The 21,658-nt window shown below is 52.2% G+C and overlaps 1 protein-coding gene across 5 annotated transcripts in view; it reads left to right on the forward strand.

Moving 5' to 3' along the window:
- The window catches only part of ZFHX3 (zinc finger homeobox 3), a 257,660-nt gene that overhangs the window by 81,042 nt on the left and 154,960 nt on the right, over positions 1–21,658 (forward strand). For all 5 annotated transcript variants that reach the window (XR_012780857.1, XM_075536906.1, XM_075536907.1 and 2 more), the window contains 2 exons: positions 9,582–12,358; positions 19,587–20,083. Coding sequence is in view for 4 of the 5 variants with exons in the window: in XM_075536906.1 (XP_075393021.1) it covers positions 9,628–12,358; positions 19,587–20,083 (3,228 nt within the window). In the remaining variant the exon portion in view is untranslated. The remainder of the gene's footprint in view (positions 1–9,581; positions 12,359–19,586; positions 20,084–21,658) is intronic.

Below are 21,658 nucleotides of genomic sequence, written 5' to 3' on the forward strand. Positions count from 1 at the left end.
TGGCTTAACGCTTATTGACTTACACACAGCAGCAATATACAAATACTGTTATTGTATCAAACACAGAATGGAATTGGATATGGTTCTTCAATGGATTCTAAGCTAACCAGATAAGGGTATTACTTCTTTGCCACTTGAAAGCTGTGTGTGCTTACTTGAGAACCTGGTTTGCCTTTGCTTTTTGGAGGAGACAAGTTTAATGAGGGAGTAGTTTGTCTGTTGTGTTTCTCCTGAGTGCTTTAGTTTGGGTTTAACCATGCCCAGTCTTTGTTGAATGAGTTCCTCTTTTCTTGTGGCTGCCCCTCAGTACCTTCTTATATGCAGCACTGTTTTGCAGCAAGCAAGGTAGGGACATCAGTCCAGAACCAGAATCCTGAGGGTCTTGGACAGTGTCCTTCCAAAAGACCGTGCTTGAAATTCTGCTCCAGTTAGGACTGTTTGCTTTTCCCTCCCCAACCAGAGGGCTCTTCTTTGAAGCTGCTTCTCCGTTGGCAAAGGGAGGACCGGTTTTCTAGTCTTGTCTGTCTGCCACTCCCTGTCCAGCTTTGTAGCTGACTTCCTTTCATGAAATAGTGCCAGGGATGAATTTCACCTGAAGATCAAGGTGTGACTATCAGGATGGCTTAGCTGTTTCTCTAGGTTTCCTGAAGCTCAATTTGTGGAGCATTTGCACTGGACATTTTCCTATTTTGATGTAATTTTAGATGTATAGGGAAGTGAGAAGACTAGAACAATGAATTTTCATATATTTTTTGCCCAGGACAACTCCCCTTCTTGATGGCAACACCACCACATCCTTTCTTCCTCCCATGTTCTTCCCACACATCTCTCCACAGTGTGTTTGTCTGTCTGTCTGTCTGTCTCTCTCTCTCACACACACACACACACACACACTAAAGTCTTTTTAGAGTTTATCTGAAACATTCTTTTGAAATGCCCCAGTGTGTGTTTCTCAAAGACATGTCTTATTGTAACCATAGTGCAGTTGTGAAAATTAGATTAATATTGATACACTACTTACAGCCATTCTACATGTTTTACTCGGATTCTATGAGTTGTCCCAATTATGTTTTCTATAGGAAAAAGCAAACCCTGATTATATGCCACAGCTCTCTGCTGTGCCTCTTTAGTGTCCTTTCGTCTGAACCTGTTCTTCATTCAGTTTTCTGTTCCACAAAAATTTACCTTTGTGAAGCACATGGGACATTACTGGGGATACTACATCATACAAAATCAGGAAAGGTATATGTCGGGGTTGGTTCTTTTCACCTTACTCAAATCATCTGAGAAGCCGAATGCTCTGAAGAAGAGCACAGCATCAGGGCTGGAGAGGAAGGCTCATTAACCACCTGCACAATGCAGAGGACACCACTTTCCTTGCGGAAAGCAAAGAGGACTGGAAACACTGAGTGATGAGGAGCAAGGACTACGGTCTTCACATGCGTGACTCCTCGCTATGGACCTGTCAGCACCATCATGACGAGGGTGGGCAATGTTGAGGTTCCAGGGATTTCGTTGCACTCAGTGACCATGGGCACAGCCATCAAGAAGGCAGAGGACAAACTGCTTTGAGCAAATCAACTACAAAAAACCTCTGGAAAACGTTGACACAGCCAAGATGTAATGTTGAGGACTAAGATGTGCCTGACCCAAACCATGGTATTTTCTGCCACCTGATAATGCAGGTGACATCTGGGTACCGGATAAGGAAGACTGAAGAAGGACTGTTGCCTTTGAATTAGGTGTCGGTTTAGAATATTGCTTCTCTAACATGGACTGCCTGAAGCACCGCTTGACAAACCTATAACCAGAATGCTCTTGGAAGCAAGGATGACAAGACTTCATCTCACTTGTTATCAGAAGGGACAGTGCCTAGAGGAAGACACCATGCCTTGCTAGAGGGTCAGGGGAAAGGGAGGAAGACCCTCGGTGAGATGGATTGGCACAGGGGCTGCAGCAGGGGCGCAGACACAGCAACGATTACGAGCATGGTGCCAGACAGTGGCTTTGCATTCGGTTGTGCGTGGGTCACTGTGAGTTGGGACCAGTAACAGTACCTAACAACAATGTGGGGGTACCTAACAACAGCACCTAACAACAATGTTCCTGAGTTTGGATTTGTCAGATGTTCCCTCACGATTAGGTCCGGGTTCTGCATTTTCGGCAGGAGTACCTGTGTTCTTCTAAGGCCTTCTGTCCGGAGGTACATTGCTGTCTGGGGGTCTCATTGCTACATGCTAACTTTGATTCTTTGGTTAGGTGGAGTCTGCCAGGTTTGTCCTTTTTAAAAGTTACTGTTTCTGCTCTGTAATAAGTATTTTATGGGTAGATGCTCTGAGACTATAAATCTCCCGTTGTTGCTTAGACTTCCATCTACTAGCTTTGCTGTCTGTTGATTCTTGCCAGAGTGAGTTATTTCTGTGGTGATTCTCTAACTCCGTAATTCTCCTCTGCATTTCTTAGTTGGCTTTTTACTGTAAGGAATACGTTTCCCTTCTCCCACATGTACATTCCTATTTATAAGAGTGTGGAATTATGGGTGCTTATATTTAATTCACTGTGCTGTCTTCCTGTACTCTGATAATCATGCTCAGATCTCCCCAAATTTGGCCATTGGGAATCCCATCAACCTGCTCTGGGCCTTTTGGCACATCCTCCTTATTCTTTGAGAACAATGTCTTGGGCCAGGAAGATGTTCCAGGCTCATGCTGTACTCTTCCTGTCCCAACCTAAGAATTGGCCATTTCTCTAAGGAGCCCTGTTCCTATTAGTGAAGAGTAATTACGTGGGACCTCATTTCTTAAAGAGAGAACAGAAGGAATGTGGCCAGGCCTCACTTGTTCCCCCTCCGGAAGGGCTGTGGTGTTCATTACTTTAGTGCCCTCCGTTGTTTCCTCAGACACACACCCCTTGCATCTCTGATGTTGGAGGGTCCAGGGCCGAATGTGGCATGGTTCCTGCTTTCAGGCTGCTCCCCGTCTGACGGCAGGGACAGACAAGCACACAGATCCCCACAGCAGCCTGGCAGTGGGGCGCCATATGCAAAGTGCTGTGGAACCCCAGGAGGAGGTAAAGTTGGCCAAATAACCCAATTGATCATGTAGTTATTTAACTTTTTTTCTTCTTCATGTTTTAAAGGGCCAGAGAGCTGTACCATGAAACCTTGTGGCCAAAGCAAAATGCCCTTCTACACCATTCATGAAACCAGGGATCTCAGTCTATTTCAGAGTAAACATTCCATTTTGGAACTTTGATAACCCGGAGAAAGATTTTCATTTATACTGAACCAAAAATTCCTTATACATTCCCCTCATTACTTCTAGTTAAACCCTGGAGCTAGAGAGAGAACACATCTTGTCCTTGCCCTCACTGTAGGCAGCAGGGATGGCCTCTCACAGCTTGAGGAGTGCTGTCCAGCCCTACAGTCGGAGTGGCGGAGAGGCGTCTGTGCTACGAAAGGAGCCCTGCCTGATGGTGTAGTGGGTTCAACGCGGAGCTGCTGACTGCAAGGTTGTCCGCTCAAATTCACCAGGTGCTCTGCAGGGGAAAGATGAGGCCCGGTGCTTGTGTCAAGTTCGACAGCCTCAGAAACACGGAGCAGTTCTGCTCTGTCCTTTTGGGCTGCTTTGAGGTAGAAGTGACTTGATGGCAGGCGGCTTGTTTTGTGGTTGTCATTTTTTGGCAAGCTGTGACAATTGGCTGTTCTGACGGTGCTCCGGTCTGAACCCCTCAGATGAGAACTCCTCAAAGGGGATCATTGCATTCTTCATGTAGACCAAATAAACGGTGGACAGTCGGCCTAGACTTCTGAAAGCTATGATGTCCTGTCGTAGACAGTGGCCCTTGGGTGGTGCTAATGGTGAGCACACTGGACAGCTAGCTGAAAGGTTAACATTTGTTTGCCCAGAGGTGCCTAGGAAGACAGGCCTACTGAATTTATGTCAACACACCCACTGAAAACCCCACGGGCACAGCATCTGACACCTGGGGCCACACCATGCCCCAGAGAACTGACTCAAGCTCAATTGGATTTGTGACTCTGTAGCCGAAGACCAGCTTTCTCTCCCGCCATGTCAGCCCTGGCCTTTCGCTGAATGCGCGGTCCGGTCAAACCTCTAGGTACTTTCCTCGTGAAATTCTGTAACGTTGCCTTGCTGATGGCCTGAACGCAAATAGAGGGCTTCCTCTTTAGCCACTAGATTTTTGTTAGCTTGAGCCTGCTGTTCCAACGTGTTGACATCTTTGAAGTCTCCGCTTGCCCCATCCAGCGCTCCCGGGTTACTCTTCTTGGCTGTGTGTGCTCCGTCAGTTGCTGTGTGTGCTTTGTCTTGTTGCTCAAGTTGTTCATTTGAATGAGGCGCAGGGAGAAGAGAAGGGACAGGACTGAGCTCCATGGGACCTCAGGAGACACGACTGTGTGACCGCTGAGCCTGACGTTTGGCTAACAGCAGTAACTGCCCACAAGGCCGGCCAGAATTCACTGCCTGACAGACATTGCCACCCTGAGTGCAAGAGGATGATGAACTTGGGGGCTTTTTATTCAAAAGCACTTGGTGTACTGCAGTTCTCTAATCAATGAGCCTAAGTGAGGCTGTTTTCAGTTTATTTTAGGTGAATTTTCTTACCAAACCAGTAGCTAATTGCTAAAATTCCTCAGACTCACCTTCTTTGATTTTCCTGCGCTATTATTCCACAACTAGAATCCATTCTAAAACTGTGAGAAACTTGTACCAAATAAGGTGCACTCCATCATATTTTAAATGTAATCTCACGGTTTTATCCAAAATTCTGTGCATGTCACTAATTCTGAGTGCTTTTCGCTACTTGCCACATTGGCTTATGTTTGGGGTCTCTCTCCCTTTAAAGCAGAAGCTGTTTGCCATTGACCCCTAGCACCTGGCACATAGCAGCCACTCAGTAAGTATGGAATGAATGCACTTGTCTGCAGTTTCTGGCCTCTGTCGTTTAAAACGGAAGGTTGGACCTACTGTCTAGGTCTGTGCACCAGCTTCCCTGGACTGCAGTCCCCACTTCTGACCGACGATACCCAAATAAAGAAGAGCGCACAAACTCACTGCCCTCTTGCTTCCAAACACGAGGAGGATGCCTGTGGTTGCCGAGAGTGCTCGGTTGCAGCTGCTCTTCTACTATCTTGTGACCTTAGGACGGTTCCCAGCTGCCTGAGAATGAATTCTGATGCCAAGCGTGGGGATGTCCAGGCTTTCTCTCTGAGGAATAGCTGAAAGAAAAGCGCTTTGGAACACAGACTGCAGCCACGCGGCCTGGTTCTGTCACTCCCTGGCCGGTTAGCCGAGGGCAGCTTCAGCTTTCCCATCTGGGGAAATGGGGATGAGCACCAGCCTCATCGAGTGCCTGTGAGGATCGGGGCGACCCTATTCCTCATGGCCTTAACACAGGGCCTTGCTCTGTAAGTCATGGCTGCTACTAAGTCATGGTTTTACTTTTAAAAAGCTTTGGGGCAGTAAAGGCATGGAGGAGGCAATGAAGTCATCCTTCGCCTCATTCCCTCGAAACTGCTGTTGTTCTTGTGCTGGCACAAACCTCTCCCGTTGCCCCATGCAGATGTTTATGTGGCCTTCACTTTGCATCCTGTGCCCAGACCTGCAGGTAGTTTCTGCCCCCTCCCCTGCAAAAAAAACCCAAACTTTTTGTGCCTTTGCTGTTAAACCGAAACCTGTGGATTTCTGTGCACTTTCATTTATTCAGAGAGCACCTTCCCTGGGCGGGATGAGTCTCATTTTTTTTAATCATTTGGTTGTCAATGCCTGCATTGCTTGGGCTGTTTTTTGGGCACACATTGCTAGAGGGAACAGCTTGTAGGGTCACTGGGCTGGACCCCGCCGAGTCATCCACAGGACCACAATGCCTGCGGGCTCTGCTTCCAGCTGGGCAGGACAGCTTCTGTGGAGACTGGTCTTCCCTGCCTGCTGGCCTCCATCTCCCCGGTGATGCCACGTGGGCCCTGCGCGGAGGCAACAGTTTCTCGCTGTCTGTGTTCTCTTTGTTTTTCTTTCCTTCTCCCTTGTTCCCCTTCTTGGTTTTCTGCCAAACAGCCTCTTGTGAAAGGCCCGCCTAATTAACCCTGTGCTAATTAACAATTTAAAATTACACAGCGCGACTGTTCATGTTTAATTCTCGGGGAGCTGGAGCAGCAGCAGGAACCCCCTCCTCTACCTAATAACTGCTTTCTCCCCCTCTCCCCCCCAGTCTCCCAGTGACTGTTGCATTTTACCCAGTCCCTTCTTAAAGGAACATGAAAAATTCCTGCCACATCTCAGAAGACCCACTCCCCTGCCTTCCCAAGCCTTTGGTTCTCAACCTTCCTGATGCCTCGACCCTTTAATACAGTTCCTCATGTGGTGGTGACCCCCCACCCCCAGCCATAAAATTATTTCTGTTGCTACTTCATGTGTAATTTTGCTACTGCTTTGAATCAGGCGACCCCTGTGAGAGGGTCATTGGACTCCGAGGTTGAGAACGGCTGCTAGAATATCCTGGTGTCCTTTTCATCTAAGGAGGGGATGGATGGCTTTGCCTGAGGAGCGTGGGATGGCGGAGTTTGGGTCTTTGAGACACTCACTGAAAACTGATGGGCAACCCTGCAGACATGGAGGAGACTCTGCAGTGGTCTCCAAGGAAAATGTAGCTAACTGGGTTCTTGACGGGGAGGTCAGCGCTTCCCTGTACTTGATCTCGTTTCAGTTGGCAGCTGGTAGGTGCTAAGGAGATAGGAGGGATGGGAGAGGAGGAAGAAGGGAGAATTAAAAAGCCATCAACTAATGCTTACTCCTTAAGTCTTCTTGGAGACATGTGTGGTACATCGAGTCTGAGTCCATAAAACAAAGCACCGTCAAGTGCAGTTTGGGATTTTGAGTGCAGTTAGGTTTTGGGGGTGTCACCATGAGCAGGTGCAAGACGCCTTGAGGACTCCCCCCTCCCCCTGGGAGATGGCCCTGGAGGGCGGGAAGGACAAGGAAGGGGGTGCATCCCCTGGGGGCACACAGCAGGGGCAGGGCTCACGTGAGCCGACGGGGCGCCTATGAAGACAGGGGGACTGCTGGGTTCCCAGGCTGCCCTCTGTAACTGAAGATCATTGATTTTACGGGAAACCATGTTTACAGACAGAGTGCTGATCGACCTGCCAAGTTGACTTCTGCCTCCTTAAGTAAGAACTACCTTTTTCTTATTGACTGGCTGGTAAACAGAGCGGGAGCTCACAGACCAGGCCGGGTGGGAGAGTGGTACATGCCCTGCGGTCTTCCCGCTGGAGGAACACAGCTTGGAGAGCTCTCCTGGTCCCTGGGCGCTAGGCCCCTCTTGTCACCGTGCCCCTCCGAGGCTAGCAGGTGCCAAAGAGAGACCTTCCCTAGTTGCCTAGCAATCCGAGAGCCATGTCCATGATCCTCAGCCCCCTGTGAGGATGCTGTGGAACCGAGAGTGTCCTCGGTTGGAATGCACATGACCCGGTGATCTTGCTCACACACAGAGCAAGTCTTTCCCCCCCCCACCTGTATCTTAATGGGCACCTGGGCTCCTGCAGGCCCCCTCTCTGAGGTTGGGACCATCTGTCTTACAGAAGTAGGCAATGTGTCATCTCTCCGTGATCCCTCTCTGGCTTTGGGGCTAGAAAGAGAAGTGTGGCCAGTGTGTAAAGTCCCAAGCCCTTAGCTGTGGATAATTGGAAGAGGAGGAGGAGGAGGAGAGTAGAGCAGAGTAAGAAAAGCCCACCAATTAATTGGTAAATGCTTGCAGGTTTCTCTTGCCCAGCCCCGGTTGGAGAGGAGATTGGCTTTGCTGTCGATAAACAAGTCCCTGGTGCAGCATCAAAGCGCTTCTCCTTTATCAATCGTGGCCTCCCCTTCCCGCATGTTCCTGTAACTCACCAAGCATTTATGACATTGATTTTACAATCGGGCTGTTAACCCTCCCGCCCCTTCAGGCCTGCCAACCTTTTTGGCCCAGGCTGTCAATCAGGTGTCATCCAGCCAATCAGGCCCCTTCCTTAGAAAAGCCACCTTGGAATCTCACCTGCTAAGCCTTCTAGGGCTGCTCCAGGACGGTGCGGTGAGATTTGGTTTGGTGTCAGTCGTCTGTTGTGGAAAATCAATATGTCTTTCCCGAGGCACGCATAGTTTGTGGTTCCTAGGCGTGAGTTGTGGCCTGCATGTGGGTGTCTTTTCAGGAACACAGGACCCATTCTTCCAAAAAGTGATTTCTCCAGACTTCTGGCGAAACTGCCTTCCTCGTCTTTTCCCGAGGGGGAGCTGTTGGCTCACTCTGCCGCTGAGAATTAAGAAATGAAATAAAAGAATGGGGGAGCCGGCAGGGAGGAAGCTCAAACCCAACCAACGCCTCCGTCCTCTGTATGAATGAGCTGGGCGGCTGCCGGTGGAGAAGCAGCCAGGTGGAGGAGCAGGTGGGGAGGTGGCCAGATACAAGTTGCCGCGCCTACCTGGAAGGAATAGCACTCTTGGGGATGATGTTGTCACAGGAGCTGAGCAGCGGTGGCAGGCGATCTGATGCCTACCTCCCCTGGTGACGTCAGGTCTCAGGGAAAACTTGGCTCAGTGGCACTCTGGTGTCGGAAAGGGAAAAGCCCCTGGGCCGACAGACAGCTGCTTGGGTCGTGACTAATCACCAACCAAAAGGCAGGACGGAATGAGATCCCGTGGCCAGCTGCCACCGTCGGCTCGCTGCTAAGCTCCCCGATAGCAAAAACCACCAACAAGTGATGGGCAGGCTCAGACCAAAACGGTGAGGGTAACACTGCTACAGGGGAGTTGGTGGTTCACAGAAATACCAGGCTTAGTTTCTTAGCTACCTGCTCCTAGTGGCAGTGACAGAGTCATGGGCAAGAATGGGGTCATGTCCGGTGTGTTGGGACGAGGACATGAGTGTGTGGAGATCTGTCTTCTCCATAGAGGTCAGGATGGTAGTGTGCTCAACGCCAGGCGTGGCTCCTCTGTCTCAAGGCTTGTGAGATGGGACAGTTGCTTCCTGAACCTTGGGCATGCAGGCTGCTCTGGCCAGTGGAAGGCATAGGCGGGGCCGCCACCTGTACGTGCTCCGCTTAGAGCATGCGCACCAGAAACTCATCATGAACGCACACCGGGGTGGTATGGATTCTGCCGCCGGCAGGCTGTCCCAGCCCAGATCAGCCTCGTTCTGGGGGTTCCAAGCCTCATGCCCTCAGCCCTCCCTGCTGGCAGCCGTGTGCATGGGTCAGGGGCGTTGTCATTGCCAGTGCCGCCATCCTTCTTCGCCGCCGCTGTGACTTGTCTTGCTGCCATGTTGCTAGCCAGCACCTGCTTGTGAAGTAGGCCCGCAGCAGCCCCTCCCTTCCCTTTCCTCACCCGCTGCTTCGGGGCCGCCCACTCTCTCCCATGGGGTGATCTGGGACACCCCAGGGGTCCTGGCGCGGCATTCTCCGTGTTGTGGGTGTGGATAGGAGCCTCTTAGAGAGGTCTGTATGGGACCTTAGCCTTGGCCCTCCTAACCTCTTTCCTTTCTCTCTCTCTCTTCCCTCCTCTCCCTCCTCTCCCCTTGCCTCCGTCCTTCAGGTCCGATCCGTACTGGGTGCAATGAAAGCTCCACGCAGGCCTTACCATGGAAGGCTGTGACTCGCCTGTCATCTCGGGGAAGGACAATGGGTGTGGGCTCCCTCAGCACCAGCAATGGACTGAACTCAACAGCACCCACCTCCCCGACGAACCCAGTAGCATGGAGCAGCCCGCGAGCGAGACCCATGGGCCCCTGGACAGCCTGAGGGCCCCCTTCAATGAGCGCCTCGCCGAGGGCCCTGCCTCGGCCGGCCCAGCTGCCGAGCCCACTAGCAAGGAGGTCAGCTGCAACGAGTGCTCGGCCTCCTTCGCCAGCCTGCAGACGTACATGGAGCACCACTGCCCCAGCGCGCGACCCCCGCCGCCCCTGCGTGAGGAGAGCGGGAGCGACAGCAGCGAGGAGGGGGATGCTGAGAGCGATGTGGAGAACCTGGCTGGGGAGCTGGTCTACCAGCCCGACGGCTCGGCCTACATTGTTGAGAGCCTGAGCCAGCTGACCCAAAGCGGGGGCGCCTGCGGCAGTGGGGCCCTCCCGTCGCTCTTTCCCAACTCTCTGCCCGCCGCCCCCACCCCCGCCACGGGGGCCAAGCAGGGCGACCCTTCGTGTGCTGCACCCGTCTACCCACAGATCATCAACACTTTCCATATAGCCTCATCTTTCGGGAAGTGGTTTGAGGGCCCAGACCAGGCTTTCCCGAATACCTCAGCCCTGGCGGGGCTCAGTCCCGTCCTGCACAGCTTCCGCGTTTTCGACGTGCGACACAAAAGCAACAAGGATTACCTGAACAGCGACGGCTCTGCCAAAAGCTCCTGCGTATCCAAAGATGTCCCCAACAATGTGGACCTGTCCAAATTCGATGGCTTTGTGCTCTATGGGAAGAGGAAGCCCATCCTGATGTGCTTCCTGTGCAGACTCTCCTTCGGGTACGTCCGCTCGTTTGTGACACACGCCGTGCACGACCACCGAATGACCCTGAGTGAGGACGAGCGGAAGATTCTTAGCAATAAGAACATCTCCGCTATCATCCAAGGGATTGGCAAAGACAAGGAACCCCTTGTAAGTTTTCTGGAACCAAAAAACAAAAACTTTCCACACCCTTTAGTTTCCACAGCTAACCTCATAGGCCCCGGACACAGTTTTTATGGTAAATTCAGTGGCATTCGAATGGAAGGGGAGGAGGCTCTCCCAGCCAGCGGCCCCACCGCCGGCCCCGAGCAGCCCCCGGCTGGTATCTTGACCCCCAGCACCCTCTTGAACCTTGGTGGGCTCACCAGCTCTGTCCTGAAGACCCCCATTACCTCAGTCCCCCTGGAGCCTCTGGCTTCCAGTCCTACCAAATCCTCAGAGGGCAAGGACTCTGGGGCAGCAGAAGGAGAGAAGCAGGAAGTGGGTGAGCCGGACTGCTTCTCCGAGAAGGCAGAGCCAGCCGAGGAGGAGGAGGCGGAAGAGGACGAAGAGGAAGAAGAGGTGGAGGAGGAGGAGGAAGAGGAGGATGAGGAAGAGGAGGAGGAGGAGGAAGACGAGGGTTGCAAAGGACTCTTTCCGAGCGAGTTGGACGACGAACTGGAGGACAAGCCCCACGAGGAGTCAGGGGCTGCGGCAGGTGGTAGCAGCAAAAAGGACCTTGCTCTCTCAAACCAAAGCATTTCTAACTCCCCCTTAATGCCTAACGTGCTCCAGACCCTGTCCAGGGGCACAGCTTCTACTAGTTCTAATTCTGCTTCTTCCTTTGTTGTCTTTGATGGTGCGAACAGGAGGAATCACTTAAGCTTTAACAGTGAGGGCGTCAGGGCCAATGTGGCAGAGGGCAGCCGGAGGCTGGACTTCATTGACGAAAGTGCCAATAAAGACAATGCCCCAGCACCAGAACCAAATGAAAGTCCCGAGGGCGAGGATGGGAGCTTTGTGTCCCATCACCAGCACGCTGGCTCCCTGTGTGAGCTCGGGGTGGGGGAGTGCCCCTCGGGGAGTGGCGTGGAGTGCCCCAAGTGCGACACGGTCCTGGGCTCCTCCCGCTCGCTGGGCGGCCACATGACCATGATGCATTCGCGTAATTCGTGTAAGACCCTCAAGTGCCCCAAGTGCAACTGGCACTATAAGTACCAGCAGACGCTGGAGGCGCACATGAAGGAGAAGCACCCGGAGCCGGGGGGCTCGTGTGTCTACTGCAAAAGTGGGCAGCCCCACCCTCGGTTGGCCCGCGGCGAGAGCTACACATGTGGTTACAAGCCTTTCCGCTGCGAGGTGTGTAACTACTCCACAACGACCAAAGGCAACCTCAGTATTCACATGCAGTCGGACAAGCATCTCAACAACATGCAGAACCTGCAGAACGGAGGCAGCGAGCAAGTCTTCAGCCACACGGCAGGGGCGGCTGCTGCGGCGGCGGCCGCAGCTGCAGCGGCCGCCAACATGGGAAGCTCCTGCGGGGCCCCCTCGCCCACCAAACCAAAAACCAAGCCCACCTGGCGGTGTGAGGTGTGCGACTACGAGACGAACGTGGCCAGGAACCTCCGCATCCATATGACCAGCGAAAAGCACATGCACAACATGATGCTGCTGCAGCAGAACGTGACGCAGATCCAACACAACCGCCACCTGGGCCTCGGCAGCCTGCCCTCGCCCGCCGAGGCCGAGCTCTACCAGTACTACCTGGCCCAGAACATGAACCTGCCCAACCTGAAGATGGACAGCACCACCTCAGACGCCCAGTTCATGATGAGCGGCTTCCAGCTGGATCCCGCCGGGCCCATGGCCGCCATGACACCCGCTCTAGGTGAGGCCACCTTCCTGTTTGTCCCTTTCGGTCCCGCGAGTTCCACTTGGGGACAGTGCTGCGGTTGGCTTGCTTGTCCTTCAGCCGTTATTTGGGGACCTGAGTATCTAAGCTCGGGATCTCCTTGGGGGGATTTCTCAAGAATCTCTTTGGGCGCTGTGAGTCAGTTTCACGGGGCCCATGTGTGTGCTGCCGAGAGGCGATTGTGCCCTGGCCGCGTGTTGGGTCAGGATTGCAACGTAAGTGTTTCCTCTTGTTGGTGGCTTTCGTAGGACCTTCCTTACTGTTCCCATTCCTTCTTTCCCGTCAGCCCCTCTGCTTGAAAAACACCACAGTTATCTGAAACTTTTGGGGTTTCATGAAATACTTATTGGAACTCAGGGGAACAGTAGCTGCATTTGAAAGTATGGAATTCAACTCAATATACGGCATTAGAGACTGTCGTGGACTCTGCTCACACCTCCCCAGGCTCTGTACTGAGCTGGGAGCCTCCCGGGTAGAGCTAGCTTCATAGCATCGGCCCCTGTGTTCATGAGGCTTCCCGGGAAGGAAACAGGTTTGTTGGTATGTTTTCTTTTGGATGAGGTTATTGGAGTTTAGACAAACATGGTACATGAAAGAAATGAGTTTTTGATAATTGATCTGATCCTTTCTAATGATACCGTGGTTGCCATGAAAAATGACCCATGACCAACTTAGAGAAGTTGAGTTGGTTATATCCAGAGACTACATCGTACACCAATGTGCTTGACATATGTAGAACAGAACCAAGCGTATAGGATGGGGATGCTGGAAACCATGTTGCAAGAGTGGCACTGCGTTAAGATGATCTCCCCACTTTCAGGAGTACTTGTGTAGCTTCTAAGATCTCTTACCAAGCCAACCATCATGGAGTTGAGTTTGACTGCTGTTCCTCTGCTGGCCCCACTCCCTGTGCCTCTGTGAGGTCCTGCCCCTGCCTGATCTTTATTCCCCGGACTTGTTGACCTGTTGGAACCTGTAGTAGTGGCCTGAATTAAGCAGCATTATGTTATTGACAGGGGCCATGCAGCCTAGTTCTCTGAGAGCAAGCGTGAGCTTGTACCTTTATCCTGGGAACATTCTGGCGAGAGTCAGAGGAAAGGCCCTTGATGACTTCCAAGTTTTTTTGTGAGTTGTGTTTTAGTGCAAATTGTTGCTGTGATTAGTTTTATTTCTAGATGTTTCCATTGGTTTTCCTGCTATGTCTTTAAATTGGAGTCCTTGATACCTTAATCATATTTTCTATTTTGAAATACTTTCCTGTTCTTTATTACCAAACAATTTGGAGGTATTTTATCAACTGGTGATTCATCTCATTTGTCCTCACAAGAGCCTGGTTTTCAGTGTGACAAGATGTTTCTTTTTTTTCCCCTTTGTTTTAAGACTAAAGGAAAGAGTTGCAGTGCTCAACTAAACAATGGACAGGTTGGTTGTTGGAACCCCCCAGCGGCTCCATGGGAGAAAAGTTGTGGTGATCATTCGCCTGTAGACCACAGCCTAGGAGACCCTGCAGAGCAGTTCTGCTCTGTCATGTGTGGTCACTGTGAGTTGAACATCAACTTGATGGTGCTCACCACCACCACCACCACGACCACCACAGGGACTGGGGTTTTGTGGTCTGGAGATTTAAAATCTTAAGAGTGTTAAGGCTTGCATTGTGTGCACCTCCATATGTCTTGAAGTTCTCACCCTCGGAAGACATGACCACATTTGGCAATAGGAGTATTCTTTATTAAGCCAGTGAGGCCACGAAGGAGTAGGGGGGGGCGGGCCTGAGCCCCGCAGAATGGACTGAGACATACCTAGAAGGGGAAGACAGATGCTACAGATGTCCCCGGTCTACCAACAAGGAAAGATGTGTACCACCCCCTAGTCTGGGCCAAGGTAGCGTTCTTCAGAGCCATTTGCCTGTGATCGTTTTGGTTACAGTGGAGCTAAGAAACTAAGCCAAGAAGACAGAGTTTGAGGTAAATGGTATTGATTCCTCAGGTCTGCCGTAAGGAACCACCACAACTAGGTAACTTAGGACCAAAAACCCCACCGCCATCGAATTGATTCTGACTCATAATAACTCTGCATAGGGGTTCTGGGGCTGTAAATCTCTCTCCCATGGAGCGACCCATGAGTTTGAACTGCTGACCTCGTAGCTAGCAGTCCAACGTTTACCTAACAGTGATACCCAGGCTCTTACAGCTTATATAGACAGCAGTGTGTGCCTCCCAGTTGTGGAAGACTGGGTGTTGGGGCTCAGGGTGTCAGCTGTGCCCTTGCCTTGGGGGCTCTGAGGGAACTTGTTGCAGGCTTCACCTAGCTCCTGGTAACACCTCTTATGGCCACGGTGTTCTCTCTCTCTCTCTCTCTCTCTCTCTCTCTCTCTCTCTCTCTCTCTCTCTCTCTCTCTCTCTCCCTCCCTCCCTCCCTCCCTCCCTCCCTCCCTCCCTCCTCTTGTGTGAGGTTGCCACTCACCCGGGGTTAGGACCCAGCCACCTTCAGTATAAGTTCATGCGAACCTAGCTGATAACCTCTTCACATCCCTTATTTCCAAACAGTGTCCCATTTCTAGGTACAGGAGTAGTTAGGGCGTCGACTTCTCTTTCATGGAGGGACAAAGTTCAAGCTATGCCTTTAATCAAAGAGAACATCGCTGGTGGTGATGGAGACATGGAACCAGATGTGTTCACATTGGGCAAAGCAGGCTCTTTGAATGGCTTGAATCAAGGGGTGGGGATGTGTGAATCTGTGGGGCACCATGTACTCTGTGGGGCCCTGTGACTGATGCAAACGCAGTGGAAGATCTGTATGCATCCTGCATTGTAGGCACACGTAGAAGATTCGCATTTTATGTCTGAAAGAGAGTAGAGCTCTTCCTTGTAAGGACTTTATCGGGCCCAGCCGAGAAGAACCTTGAACCTCCAGTGTCACTACTTGTTGGCTGCGGTGAGGCTCAGGGGACTTCCTGTGCCTCCCTCAGGCCCTGAGAGCTGTTGAGATGGCATAACCACCAGAAGCACTTGATGCTGGAGCTTCTGGAGGGGTGTGTGAAATAGGATGTGTCCAAAGGACTTAAAATGGAGGCTCTACAGCTTTGGTAGGAGAAACCCAGTACATGCACACATAGAAAGGTTTCAGTCCTTTCCATCTGCTACAGCTCCGCTGGCTTTCCCCTGGAGGTCATTCATGAGACGGTAGCAGCATTATGAGATGCTAATGGGTCCTGCAGAGGAAATCCATGTGCTTGTGGGTTATGTTCCTCCTTAGAAAGTTAGGGACGTAGCTGCCAACCAGCAGCTTGGTGGTTCTCGTCTGTCCAGAAGCACCTGGGAAGAAAGGCCTGGCGATCTACTTTGGAAACAACAGCCAGAGATAATGCAGGGAAGCTCAGCGCTCCTCTGGCACACGTGGTTGCTGTGAGTCAGACTGGCCTCCACAGTAGCCTGTTTCACAGAGTGACTGTCCTACTGTCCTGGCCACAGAGGGTCCCTGTAGGAAGACTGAGCACAGAAGCTGGTGCTGGGGATGCTGCCGTCTGGAGGTCTCCCTGGGGAGGCCAGCACCTCTTTCCTTTGGTCTGATCTCATTGGATCTGGAGTTGGATTTCAGACTGGGTGAACCCACTTGGGCAGGTCTTCCTTTAGCTCCTGAGGAAGGAAGGGGTTGGCCACCTGGATGGTGAACGTGTGCTCTCCAAGCAGCCAACCACATGGCACTTGCAAGACGTGTCGCAGCAGCCCTGGACCTGCCTTTAGTTTTAGGATGGGTCTTGTAGTCTGTGCATTCCTGTGCCCTGAGCATGGCCATGGCAAGGTGAATGTCTGCTGCTAGAGGTTGGTGCCTTCCAACCTGGAGGCCACCATGCAGCTGAGTGGCTGCAGTGTCAACAACCGAAGTGGGGTGCATGTGGGAAGACAGGCGTACCTCTCTCTCTGAGACCACCATTTGCAGGTAGCAAGGCAGAGCCCCTGACCGTGTGTCCCGCACAGAAGGCTACCAAGCCTTACTTAACAGGGTTCTTTCCCCTGCCACTTGAGAACCGTGTGAACAGTACCCAGGGAGCAAAGTAAACTCAGGGACTCAGGCCGACTTGTTCACTATGGATTAGTAAGAAAGCACAAGTCAGTCTCTGCTTACCTTGCTTTATTAAGTCATCTGGCTCTACCTGTGAATTGGGCTGAAATAATTCCTTTTGGTCTCATGGTTCTGTCGGATTCTAGAGTGAGGGCTGGCTGCTCCAAGGAATCGTTCTGGAAGGGAATCTGAGCTCACTGTGTAGAGCCCTGGTGGTGCCGTGGGCTAACCATTGGGCAGATAGCCACAAGGTCGGCAGTCTAAACCCGCCAGCTGCTCTTTGGGACAAAGATGAGGCTGTCTGCTCCCCTACATACAGCCTCTGGTTGTTGTTAGTGGGAATGGATGCACCATTGGTTGGTTTTGTTTGGGGCCGCTCTGACCTATTTCCCTGCTCCTCTTGCCCCGCCCTGGGTTTGATGTCATCCTAGGAGCTTGGAATGGGAGTCGGGATGCGTCATGGCCCAGACTTGTCATTTTTCACTCAGGCTTCCAGCAACCACAGCTGCGACCCCCTTTGGCGAGATCACGGCGCGCGGAGGTTATATTTAAGAAGTGGAGAGGGTTTGATTCTTCAGGTGGCCGCCATCAGAAACAAATACATGTTTGCTCCTTGTCTCGCCCTCCGGGCAGTTTCTTCTTTGATGGAACACTGCCGGGCGAGCTTCCTGGATGCTGCCTGGTCTTTGTCCCCATTAAGGGAGGGAGCCTCGTGACTTTGTCTTCTCCCCGCTACCCTCCCTCTTTCCTTTTCTCTCCCTCATCTAAAAAGGAGCGTCGATCGTTCCTTATGGTTCTTCTCTCACCAGGGGGAGATGGCAGGAGAGACAAGTAGAACGCTTCCTAAGCCTTCTGGAACACGTGTGTGAAAGACTGCTTTGGTCACTAGACCGGCCGCCAGCTTCAAGCGGGGTCCGGGCACTCCAGACCCCTTGCGTGGTGTAAATAAGGAAAAGATATTTTTTAAAGTGGTGTGTGTGTGTGTGTGTGTGTGTGTGTGTGTGTGTACACACACACACACATACATTTATTTTCCCCCTTGGATTAGCTACTAACTTAGATTCTAACCAGTCATTTTAAAAAAAGAAACAATAGCCCCAGTTTACCCATTGGTGGGAGGGTACCTGGGGGGTGTCGAGTTTACCTTTCTGTCGGGGTGGGGTGGGTGGGGGGCAGACATGGAAGCTGGAGTGTGCCTGCAGACAATAGCTCAGCTTTCCGCTTGATGGTACATGGAGGTAATGGAGGGGCGGCTTTCCCCTTCCAAGCCCTGATCGTGATATCAGTAAGTGCTGCTGCATTAGTTTACCATCAGCGAGCGAGAGCACGCTCCTGGGGTGCAGGTCAGGAGACCGAGGAAGCCCCCTGGGGGGTCAGGGGAGGCAGACCTTTGACCCTTCTGCCTAGATGAGAGTCAACCACTGCCTTTCACTGCCCATCCATCCACTTCCCGTCCACAAACCAGCTCAACTCTGGTCACCCCTGTGTGGGGAAGGACATCCCAGAATTGCTCATTCTACTGCAGAGGCCTGGGGGCTCATTGAGGGGTTCAGAGAGGCTGCCTGCCTTTCTATCCCTCAAGAAACTGATCCTGATGGGGGCCACTGACCAGTGTGTGTGACTCACTACCTGACAGCTTGTGTGATTGTGTGCATCTGCCTCTACTGGGGCAGAGGTGACACTGACAGATGGCTAGGACAGTGACCAGAGGGGTGTGGCCAGAAATGGGAGTTCAGCCCAGAAATCTTTTAAAAGTTTTTTTAAAATGTCCCCTTTGTTTTAATCCTATTGTAGTTTTGGAGGTTTACACAGCACTTTAGGTCCTATTCAGCGTATCTCAGTTATTCTGTGACCTTGGTTCCATTTGTCACAATGTGGGGGCATTCTCCTGATTTCTGGCTGGGTGGTTCTGTTTCCATGGATCCAGTCACATCTGGAGATCTCTGATGTGCACACCTGTGTTGCCCAGTAGCCATTAGCTGCATGTCTGTGCCCATGTGAAAGAGTGGAGTCAGGTTAAACATTTCAGCCCAGACATTCATTCTCATCTTCACAGATATTCTGTTGACCAGCTCTGTTCTGGGCCTTGTGTTTCCCCGATACACTTGGTACCTTAGTGCACAGCTCTGACCTGGTTCAACTTTCAGGGTCTGGCATTGCCGAGTCTGTCACATCTGTGGCTCATGCTTATTCCTGCTGTTTCTGGGTGCACACTGAAGTGCAGAATTGAAATAGGAAGTTATGGCTCCGAACGTTTTCCTAAGTGTACTTTTCCTAAAGGAAGGAAGTCTTCCGCAAACCTCAGAAAGTCTGTAGGACATACACACTCCTTTCCCCTCAGCTACTCAGCAACACAGGGCCCCTGATGGTGTCGTGGCTGTGTGTTGGGCGACTAACAGCGAGGCCAGCAATCCAAAAGCACCAGTTGCTCCTAGAGAGAAAGCTAGGTTTTTACTCCCTTAGAGTTATAGCCGTGGAAACACAGGGCAGCGTCTTGTTGGGTGGCTGTGAGTCAGCCTTGGCACAATGGCAGTGCGCTTGTTTTGAGTCAGAAGCAAAGGGAGCCCCTGGTGGCACCATTGGGCTTGGATTTGCAGGGACAGCCGTTCAAAAGCACCAGCCACTCCATGGGAGAGACTAGGTAGGCTTTCCATCTCTCGGTAGAGTTACAGTGCTGGAAACCCACAGGGTCCGTTCTGCCTTGTCCTCTGGGGTCACTATGAGGTAGAACCTACTCAGTGACAGTGAGTGTGGTTTAGTTTGAGTCAGAAATGAACACCAGTGGTCACCATGGTGACTTGTCTCATGGTCAGACTAGATCTGTGCTCCACAGGGTTTCCTGTGGCTGATATTTCAGAAGTAGATTACTCAACCTTTCTTCTGTGGTACCAGTGGGTGGGCTCAGACCCTCACCCTTCATTTAGTAGGTGATTGAGACAGCACCTTGCACAACTTGAGGTGTAATCCTCTCCCCAAGCCTGAGTTGAGGGTAGTGGAGGGCTGGGGGCTGTATGGTGCCTGGCTCTCTCCTTAAGCCCGGGCTGAGGATGGTGGAGGCTGGTTCATACCTCAGTAGTGGCTGTGGCTGTGAGACAGGCCTCTGACTCTCTCTCTTTCTCTCCCTCTCTCCCCTTCCCCACAGTGGGCGGTGAGATCCCCCTAGACATGCGGCTCGGGGGCGGGCAGCTGGTGTCCGAGGAGCTGATGAACTTGGGTGAGAGCTTCATCCAGACCAACGACCCTTCCCTGAAGCTCTTCCAGTGTGCCGTCTGCAACAAGTTTACCACAGACAACCTGGACATGTTGGGGCTGCACATGAATGTGGAGCGCAGCCTCCCAGAGGACGAGTGGAAGGCCGTGATGGGGGACTCGTACCAGTGCAAGCTGTGCCGCTATAACACCCAGCTGAAGGCCAACTTCCAGCTGCACTGCAAGACGGACAAGCACGTGCAGAAGTACCAGCTGGTGGCCCACATCAAGGAGGGTGGCAAAGCCAACGAGTGGCGCCTCAAGTGTGTGGCCATCGGCAACCCCGTGCACCTCAAGTGTAACGCCTGTGACTATTACACCAACAGCCTGGAGAAGCTCCGGCTGCACACCGTCAATTCCAGGCACGAGGCCAGCCTGAAGCTATACAAGGTAGGACCTGGTTCCCTGGGGCCCGGCTCTGTCGGCAGGGGTTGGGGCACACACAGGAAGGGTTGGCAACATGGCTGGGTGCTGGGCAGTAACCACCCCTGGAAGGGGATCAGTACTCGCTGGAACGTGATGCTGGGTGGGGTTTCAGGGTTCAGCTGGGAACTTTCCGTTATTGGCTGGGGTGTCTGCGATGGGGGGCAGGCTTTGTTTGAGCAACTCCTTTTATTCCTGGCTTTCCCACTTGGCCCTTGAGGCCCCCCACTCCTAGGTGCCCTTTCTGGTACTCCCTCCCTTTACGCCTCTGTTCTCTCCCCCTTGCTTTCTGTCCGTCCTGTTTGCTCCCCGGGCCCCCTCTCTTCTCTCCTGGGCGCCCCTCCAGTGGTTCATGCCTGCATTGATGCAGCAAACACGAGGGGCGACATGAAATGAAGTGCATGGGAAACGGAAGGCAAAGATCATTGACATTTCCACCAACTCTCCGAAGCCTCTTCCTAGAGAGCGCCTCAACGGCAGTGGGTTGGTGTACAGCAGGCAATGTTGTGGGCGCGTGGCTGCATAAATGCGCACGGCGGGCAAATGCCACTGCCCTCAGAGGCCTTCCATTCTTGTTTTCTCCTTGGTGAGACTGGGTGGTAAGCCCTCTGAGTAGGCTAGATGGTTATACATGGTTTAGGTGGGAAAGTCAGGTAAGAGAACGCAGCTTTCCCTCGCTTTGGTTTCTTTAGTCTCTGCCCCCCCCCCCCTGTAGATCAGTTTCCTGCTGATCTCTTCCTGGACTTTGCTCATCTCTGCTTCTCCCTCCTTTCTTTCTAACCTCTCCTCCCTGCCCCAGCCCTCCTACCGCCCCCCCCCCCTCAGTACCCAGCCCAGCTCTGTAGCCGTAACTGAGGTGGGGGAGGTGCTCCGGATACTGTAAATAGTCCTTCTACTTGCAAGGCAGAATCGCTCCAGACGTTGCTATTGATTTTCACTGGACTTAAAGCCTCACCTTTTTCTCTAATCATCCCATAATGGCTTTAGTATGAACAATCAGGTACAAATCGCCATAAATCTACCTAGCCTCAGTCCACACACCTTCCACCCGCTCGTGCACGGCCCTCTCCATCTCCCTCGTTCTTACTCTGTCTCTCCCGCCCGCCTTGTCACACTGCCGCCCAGGTGTTGGGGGGGGGGGCGTGTTTGTTCCTGCAGCCCTCACCCACGTCTGAGCTCTTAGAATTTTAAATGGAGACCCTCAGTTGGGAGGACTTCTGAGTCTCCTGTCTCTGCCGAGATAGAGCATCGTCATGCAGTTTATAATTGATCATGGTCAGGATGATAGGGGCTCCGTGACTTGGATGTAGCAAAGATGAGAAGCCTTTGTAGGGAAAGGAGGAGAAAGGACTGAGGTACAGGCATGGAAAGTTCTAGAAAGTGGCTGCCGACTCCCGTTGTGGATAGGTTGGAGTGATGCAGCAGGATGGTTTGGACACTACGCCACCACTTACACCCTCCTCTGAAGTGAGCACAAACCAGGCCCTGTTTTGTGCTGTCTTTAAAAGAAAGGGCTCTTTTCCGCCATTTTACATTGGAGGT

Source organism: Tenrec ecaudatus, chromosome 18 (assembly GCF_050624435.1).
Source record: "Tenrec ecaudatus isolate mTenEca1 chromosome 18, mTenEca1.hap1, whole genome shotgun sequence".
Lineage (NCBI taxonomy): Eukaryota > Metazoa > Chordata > Mammalia > Afrosoricida > Tenrecidae > Tenrec > Tenrec ecaudatus.